This window comes from Mustela nivalis, assembly GCF_964662115.1.
Source record: "Mustela nivalis genome assembly, chromosome: 1".
Lineage (NCBI taxonomy): Eukaryota > Metazoa > Chordata > Mammalia > Carnivora > Mustelidae > Mustela > Mustela nivalis.
In genome coordinates this window covers 162,643,077-162,650,749 of record NC_139020.1, presented here as the reverse complement: position 1 = coordinate 162,650,749, position 7,673 = coordinate 162,643,077, and the positions used below count along the sequence as shown (strand labels likewise).

At 52.9% G+C, this 7,673-nt stretch overlaps 1 protein-coding gene and 1 long non-coding RNA gene across 4 annotated transcripts; one reads left to right on the top strand and one right to left on the bottom strand.

Annotated features, from left to right (window-relative positions):
- Nucleotides 1-294: 294 nt before the first annotated feature.
- LOC309856283 lies at nt 295-3,449 on the bottom strand. Its single transcript, XR_014307129.1, has 4 exons — nt 3,392-3,449; nt 3,163-3,307; nt 1,541-1,657; nt 295-458 (listed from the first exon to the last, which is right to left on the bottom strand). It is a non-coding gene; the product is annotated as an uncharacterized lncRNA (long non-coding RNA).
- TRH (thyrotropin releasing hormone) lies at nt 2,669-6,011 on the top strand. 3 transcript variants are annotated; one of them, XM_082716963.1, is made up of 3 exons: nt 2,669-2,952; nt 3,943-4,164; nt 4,835-6,011. In XM_082716963.1, exons 1-3 carry the CDS (start codon nt 2,838-2,840, stop codon nt 5,344-5,346), a joined length of 849 nt encoding a protein of 282 aa, XP_082573089.1. In that variant the 5' UTR covers nt 2,669-2,837; the 3' UTR covers nt 5,347-6,011. The 3 variants fall into 3 exon arrangements, with proteins under 3 accessions (XP_082573089.1, XP_082573091.1, XP_082573090.1); XM_082716965.1 differs by lacking the exon at nt 2,669-2,952 and adding an exon at nt 3,536-3,742; XM_082716964.1 differs by lacking the exon at nt 2,669-2,952 and adding an exon at nt 3,756-3,845.
- The last annotated feature ends 1,662 nt before the right edge of the window (nt 6,012-7,673 follow it).

Here is a 7,673-nt window from a genome sequence, read left to right as displayed (position 1 = left end):
CTGGTCCCTTGGGCAATGTGAGAACTCTCCTCTCCCCTCCCTAGCCCTCTAGGCATTGTCCTCCAGAACTGGCAACTCAAATCCCTGATTACAGAAATGCATCCAATGGGCTCACCAGGGGGCGATGTTCCAGCCATCTCACCCACCAGGCAGCTTTTCTTTTCTTTCTTTCTTTTGTTTTCTTTTTTTAAGATGTTATTTATTTGACAGAGAGAGTACAGAAGCAGGACGAAAGGGAGTAGCAGACACCCTGCTGAGCAGGGAGCCCATTGGGCTCTATTCCAGGACCCCATGATCATGACCTGAGCAGGAGGCACTTAACCAACTGAGGCCCCCGATCCCCCCGCCCCCGTAGCTTTTCTATCCTTCCACTCTCACCACTCCTTTCCATCCCAGACTCAGAGGAGATTTCATTGTTACTTCGTTGGTGCTGTTTGTTGGTTTGTAGATGGGTAATGCTGCAAAGCGAGAACATTCAAACGCACTAAGGACTGAGAATGAACAGCAAGCTCCCCCCACCCCCCACTGGCCTCCCCTTCCTGAGCTCCCCAGTTCCCTGCCTTCACTGTCCTCCCGCATCCCTCTGGTGAGGTCTCTGCTGAAGGCTATAACCATCCATCCCTCCTGCATGTACAGGATACACACATCATTCTCAGCTCGGCTCCTTTCACCTAACAGTGTATCTTGGAACTTACTCCACACCCATACATAGGGAATCGCCTCATGCTTCAAAGCCAGAACAGTACCCATAGTTTTGGGTGGGCCCTAATTGATTTAAGAAGACCCCTCATGGGGTGCCTGGGTGGCTCAGCGGGTTAAAGCCTCTGCCTTCGGCTCAGGTCATGATCCCAGGGTCCTGGAATCGAACCCCACATTGGGCTCTCTGCTCACCAGGGAGCCTGCTTCCTCCTCTCTCTCTCTCTGCCTGCCTCTCTGCCTACTTGTGATCTCTGTCTGTCAAATAAATAAATAAAATCCTTTAAAAAAAAAAAAAAAGAAGAAGAAGAAGACCCCTCATGACAGACAGACAGACATCCAGGCTGTTTGCAATTCTGGCTTCTACAAACCCTGCAGCACCAGATACCCTGTGTGTACATGTCTGCAGGACGTCTTGCAGAAGTTATGCATGTGTTAAATTTTTAGGTTGCCCTCCCCAGAGAGTCTATCAATTTACACCTTCTCTTTACATAGGAAAGAAAACAGGTCTGACTGTCTGTCTGATTCAATGCCTAGTTAGGACAGCAATTCTTCAAATCCTGGAGTCTAGCTGGGAAATCAAGCCTGGGGTTTCAGGTCTGCAATCTACCCAGCCAACTTTCTGCCCCCCTCCCTGCCACCTGGGGTGGGGGTGGGGGGGGGACTGGAAGTCAGGAAGCAGATCAGGTCAACTCTATCAGGTCATTATCTATCTCTATTAGCTTCCTCATCTAAGAGTGGGGAGAGGGCTCTAGTTGGTGATCTGAACTTTCCCTTCTACTTCTAACTTTCAAAGTCTTTCTGCCTCCCCAAGCCTCTATGGAGTGGGACTGATAGTCTCTACCTTGTTTATCTTGCCAGGTGATGTGAAGATCCAGTGATATGGTACAAAGGAGTGATAATTAAACAATTTTGGCATCCCTTGCTAGAACAAGGCCTGGGGCATTCAGCAGATGCTCAGCTAAAATGAGAGGTTGAAGAAATACTGCATGGGGAAGCCTGCTAATGTTGAGATCGTCCAGAAGTAGGAGATGCCTTCACTGATGTTGTTCCCTCTACCTAAAATGAGGCTCCCTCGAAGCGGGCCTGGCTAACTTCTGTGTCTCCAGGACTTACCAAGGGGCCAGGCACACCATGGGTGCCCCTTAAATGTTTCAGGGTGGAGGCTGTGCTCAGGACTAGATGTGGCTGTGTTCTCTTCCAGTGTGATCCTGGAGAGTGATAATCAGGACAAGCCCCTTGTCACCTACTTTTCTCCTCCCTGCATCTCCTCTCCTCTGCCTGGATGGGGTGTGCCCCAATAGACTTCTGGTCCAAGGGCCACAAAATCCAGTGTTCCACCTTGGTGAATGAGGTAAGCACGCTCAGCTCCAGCTGGCTGTTGTCAGGAGAAAATGCAGATCCACTCTTTTTCAAGAGATTTTCAAGAGAAGCCATACAAACAAATTTTTCTTGAGTTCCCTTGGCGTTTAAGTGTTAAGTTATTCAGGTATTTTTGTTTTTTGTTTCCAAATCCCTGTGGGAGTCAAACCATCTGTGACTTAGTGATGACCCCAGGCTACCAGTTTGGGAATTCTGAAAACTGTCCCTCTCTCCCACTGTACAGATGAGAAAATTGAGGCCAAGGGAGCAGAGCATCTGCTGGAGGTGACATGGTCAGGATGAGAACCCAGGTCCCATTTGTCCCCTACTTTCTTCCTCTGTCCCTTCCCCCCTTCTCTTTCTCCTTCTCTCTCTTTTTCTCGGCTCTGTTTCTGGGTACCTCTTTCAGTCTTTGTCTCTATCTCCTATTCTCTTCTGTGTATCTCTTTTCAACTGTGTGATTCTCTCAGTATCTCTGCGCCTCTCTCTGTCCCCTCCAGGACTGCTCTCCTCGACAACAAACCTGCCGGCGACCCGGCATCATCACTGCCCCCCACTCCCCAGCCCCCAGCCTCGGGCAAGCGCCTAGCGGCTCCCGCAGCTCTCGCTGCCCCCGCCCCAGATTTCCGGTGGAGCTGGCAGGCGGCAGGCGGGGTACCCACGGGGCCCGCTGCCGTCAGCGCCCCTTCCTAGCGGCCGCGACCCCTCCCCGCTGACCTCACCGACGACGCCGCCCCGCGCGGATATAAGCAGCGGCCCCGCGGAGAAGCGGGCAGCCGATGCCCGGGTCCTGCCAGCGCTCCCGGCCTCCTGCCCCGCCGACTTTGGACTCCGAAACTCCGAACTCGGAACCCCAGCATCCCGGACCCGTCCCGCGGAGCTGTCGCCCGGCAGGTAACCACCTCCGTCCCCTCTCCCCACGCAGGAGGCTTTCCGGGAGCACTGGGTGGGGACCCTCTCTGCCCGTTGCCGGGGGACCCCGGGAGAAGCCATGGCTTCTGTCCCCCGAGCGCCTCCCGGAGCGTGGCGTCCGCACCCCCGGTGCTTCCACGGCGCGGGCCGGGAAATTGACCGGGCACACTGGTGGCGTTCGCTCCTGCTCACCCCCGTCCCGGCGGCTGGAGCTGCTCGGTGCTGGGCGTCAGTAGGGTGGAAAGTTCTCCATCCCACCCCAGCCTGGATGGCCGCTGTAGGTCCGCGCCGGGACGTAGGGGTTGAACTGGGCAGTCAGGGCATCCGGCGTCAGAGCCTGAGAGTTAGAATCCGAATCCAGGTGTTAGAAGCAGATTTTTCGCGTTGGACTCGAATCTTAGCTTTCAGATTTCAGTCTCACCTTAGAAACATTTTTTATCGTTGAAACTGGGGATTTTAGAGTTAGAACTGGTGTCTTAGCGTGGCCATAGAATCTGACATTAGAAATGGAATTTGGAATAGGAACGTTGACATTGGAATTAGAGACACTGGAAAGGAGCGCTGGACCAAGAATGTGGCGCGGGGAAGGGTCTTAAGCCTGCGACGCGGCTTTGTGGCCGTCGGGCGGGGCTCTCTAGGTGGTTACACGCCTGGCAAGCCAGCCCTGCGCTCAGTGACACTGAGGAGTGGCGGTGACGATGGAGTTCCCACGGCTTCCACGCTCGCGCAGCAGAAGTGGGCGCGTGACCAGTCGCTCCAAGCTTCTCCATGGGTGAGGACACCCAAAGCTGCAGGGCCACCTGCCACCATGGTGCCACCCTATGGTGGCAGGTGACCTTGCCCGCGGGAGGATGTATGAATGTTTTGTGACCCAGGTTGGGGACCCGCTGGGACAGGAAAGTTGGGAAGATGGTGCGGACTGGGAGAGGGGTGCGGGGCGCTTATGCTTTCTCTCTGTCCTCCCAATTCCAGACGCCGCGATGCCCGGCGCTTGGTTGCTGCTCGCCGTGGCGCTGACCCTGACCGTTGCTGGTTTTCCGGGAGGTCGCGCACAGCCGGAGGTGGCCCAGCAGGAGGCAGCGATGGCCGCGGAGCATGCGGGTGTGGACGACCTCCTGCGCCAAGCAGAGCGCCTCTTACTCCTCCGCGAAGATGTCCAGCGGCTGCGAGGAAACCAGGACGATCCCGAATCTGGTGAGGGCCGGGCGTGTGTCCCTCCGATCAGAGACCCTGAAGAGGGCTGGAGGAAACCACGATGCAGAGATGGGGAGAGACTTGGTCATCCAAACTCTTGCCTTTCTGAGCTTAGAAACTGTTGACCATAACCTTAGCAGGATCATGATTTGACCCTTTCCTGAGATCAGATTTCTCTTCCGTGTCGGTCCTGGAATATTTCACAGAGAGCCGACTTTCAGTGGGGAAGATTCTGTGCAGGGGAGAGAGAAAAAGTCTCTGTATGTGACAGTTTTAATTACTGCTTACTAGGTGCATATATGCCAGGCACTGTTCTCAGGTGGTCAAACACCTTATCACACTATTTGATCTTCCTAGCAAGCTCTTAGATCCATACTATTATTACCCCTCATTTTGCAAGAAGAAAACTGAGGTTCCGAGAAGTTAAGGAAGTTGCTTATGGTCACACAGCCAGGGAGTGGCAGAACTTGGACAGGAGCCAGAGGTCATGCCTTTGACCATCTGTGCATGTGCGTGCGTGCGTGCGTGTGTGTGTCTGCGATTTCTGAGGGGCTGTACAAGGCCATGACTCTGGATGAGTGCTGCAGGGAAACTGCCTTAACTAGGAGAGAGACTGGAGGGGGGCTGCTCAGGGGCAGAAGATCCCTCACTGGTCTCTTTCCTTCCCCAGAGTCTCAGATCATTCAACCCGACTGGCTCTCCAAGCGTCAGCATCCAGGCAAAAGGGAGGGGGATGCAGAAGAGGGGGTTGAAGAGGAGGAGGAAGAAGGTGGGGCTGTGGGCCCCCACAAACGGCAGCACCCTGGCCGGCGGGAGGATGTGGCTGCCTGGTCCGATGTCACCCAGCAAAAGTGGCAGCATCCTGGCCGGCACTCCTGGCTGGGTTACACTTTCACCAAGAGGCAGCACCCAGGCAGACGGCTGGTGGATTCCAAGGCCCAGAGGAGCTGGGAGGCAGAGGAGGAGGAAGAGGAGGAGGAGGAGGGCGAGCCCATCCCTGAGAAACGCCAGCATCCCGGCAAGAGGGCTCTGGGAGGCCCTTGTGGGCCTGGGGGAGACTGTGGTCAAGCCAGCCTCCTGCTGGGGCTCCTAGATGACCTGAGCAGGGGTCGGGGGGCTGAGGAGAAGCGGCAGCATCCTGGGCGGCGGGCAGCCTGGGCCAGGGAGCCACTTGAGGAGTGAATCCAGTTTCCTATAAAGTTTAGAGTCTAAGAATGTCTTAAGCCCTTGTGGCCCTATCCCCTTGTGACCCCCTCTTTCCCTCCCCACCTTAGATCCCTGACCATACACCTGGGCCTCCCCCCACCCCATATACAACACCCAACTACCTGGCCTTGTCCTCCCGCCCCCTTCAGGGATATGAGAAAGCAGGCCTCTGAGTTTAAACTCCATATTACCCCAACTTTCCACTGTAGACTAGGGGTCAGATCCCAGAGTCCCTCTCCTCGCACTCCCTCTGGCTGCTGCCCTTCCTTAACTCTGGCTAAAATGATCCTTTTGTGTCCTCCAAGGGACCCCCAGAGAGAACCAGGGTGACTCTGGATCTAGCAGACATTGAGGTCAGGGTGGGATTGAAGTTGTGATGTCCAAATCCAGTTTTTACCCTCACCTTCTTGGGCATCCTTTTGTGGGTGGGCAGAGCCCTGCCCCAGGGCTTGCTCTGCTTGGGGAAGCACTGCGAGGAGGGGCATCCTGTGTGGTGCTCTGTGGAGGGTGTGAAAATAAATCTGTGCGGGCATATGGAAACCACCCTGAAAGCTGACTAGTATATAACCCCCTAGCGTCTTCCCCTGTCCATGATAATCATCCGAATGATAATAAACCATGCATCTATATAATCTTGGAAACTCTGTGGTTGTAGTTTTGTCTCAGTTGGTGTGGGTTTCTCTCTCTTTTTTTAAAAAAAGATTTTATTTATTTATTTGACACAGAGAGAGAACAAGTAGGCAGAGCGGCAGGCAGAGGAAAAGAGAGAAGCAGGGTCCCTGCTGAGCAGAGAGCCCAATGCGGGCCTCGATCCCAGGACACTGGGATCATGACCCGAGCCAAAGGCAACTGCTTAACTGACTGAGCCACCCAGGCGTCCCTGGGGTTTCTCTCTCTCTCTTTTTTAAAATATTTTATTTATTCACTTGACAGAGATCACAAGCAGGCAGAGAGAGGCAGGCAGAGAGAGAGAAGGGGAAGCAGACTCCCCGCTGAGTAGAGAGCCCGATTCGGGGCTCGATCCCAAGACCCTGAGATCATGACCTGAGCTGAAGGCAGAGGCTTAACCCACTGAGCCACCCAAGGTTCCCCTGGGGTTTATCTTTTTAACACTGAGCGGGACGGGATTAGAACCCCTAAGTTCTATTGAGAAAGGGCATCAGGGACTCTGGATTTGTAATCTTCGTGGTTCAATGGCAGGAATCAGCAACTGTGTCATCCAGCAGCCACATTGAGAACAAAGGACCAGCCTATAGTTGGGGACTCAAACCAGGGGCCTTCTGGGCCTGGGGAGGGAGGGAAGACAGGTGTAGGACAAGAGGGAGTGGTGGGGACTGGGGCAAAATGAAGAAACCAGCTAAGTGAAAACACCTAAATCCAAAAACTTCACCATTGTGTGAATCAAATAATATTAACAACAATACATACACAACACTTATTATGTGTCTGGCACTGTCCTGAGCACTTTACATATAACCTTTTTATTATTTTTTTAAGATGTTATATTTTTTTTTAAGTAATCTCTACACCCAACATGGGGCTCAAACTAACAATTCTGAGACCAAGAGTCACAAGCTCCACCAACTCTATATTAATTCTTTTAATCCTCACAACAGTCCATCTAGGTATTATTATTATTATGCCCATTTCCCTATTAAGGAAACCAAGGTATAGAAAGGTTAACTAACTTGTCTGTGGCTAAATTTGGCCCACTCACTGCCAGTTTGCAATCTCTGATTTAGACTGAACTTCCAAATTTCCTCAGACTCTGAATTAAGCCATCATTTGTTTGGTGGCTGGATGAACTATTTGGGTTTTCTACAGACTGCTCCTGGCCACCTTCTTGGGCAGTGGAAGGAGGGAACTCAAAGGGTGTCTGAGCCCCAGCTCCTCTCCTTGGGGTGCTTGGGGTTCAGGTATGGTCAGGACAGAGGAAGACTTGGGCTTTGTAAGATGCATTTACACCCATATTTTCAATATTACTTCCCCAAGCCCTCTGAAATATTAAGCATTTGATGGATTTGCTGATTTCTCTCACTTTTGGATGAGAGAACCAACAGAGAGACTAGGGTCTCACCCCAGGTGCATGAAGCATGTAGGGTTGGCATTCTCCTGTACCTGACTTTCCACTCCACGTGGCCACCTTAAAACACCCATTGTTGCCATCTGGGTAGGTGTGGCCCTAATAACATTCCCTCTGCTCACAGTCTCCTTCTGAAGGTGAGTGCTCTAACAGAGTCAAAATGGACCATTTATGCAGTCATTCCTTGGTACTCAGTGCTTATAGACACTTTCTCAGGGAA

Bases quoted from the DNA above. Each gene is read 5' to 3' on its own strand.
- TRH (XM_082716963.1), top strand. From the start codon at position 2,838: ATGCCCGGGTCCTGCCAGCGCTCCCGGCCTCCTGCCCCGCCGACTTTG. The intron at 2,953-3,942 runs GTAACCACCTCC...TCCCAATTCCAG, and splicing joins GCGGAGCTGTCGCCCGGCAG to ACGCCGCGATGCCCGGCGCT. The intron at 4,165-4,834 runs GTGAGGGCCGGG...TTCCTTCCCCAG, and splicing joins CCAGGACGATCCCGAATCTG to AGTCTCAGATCATTCAACCC.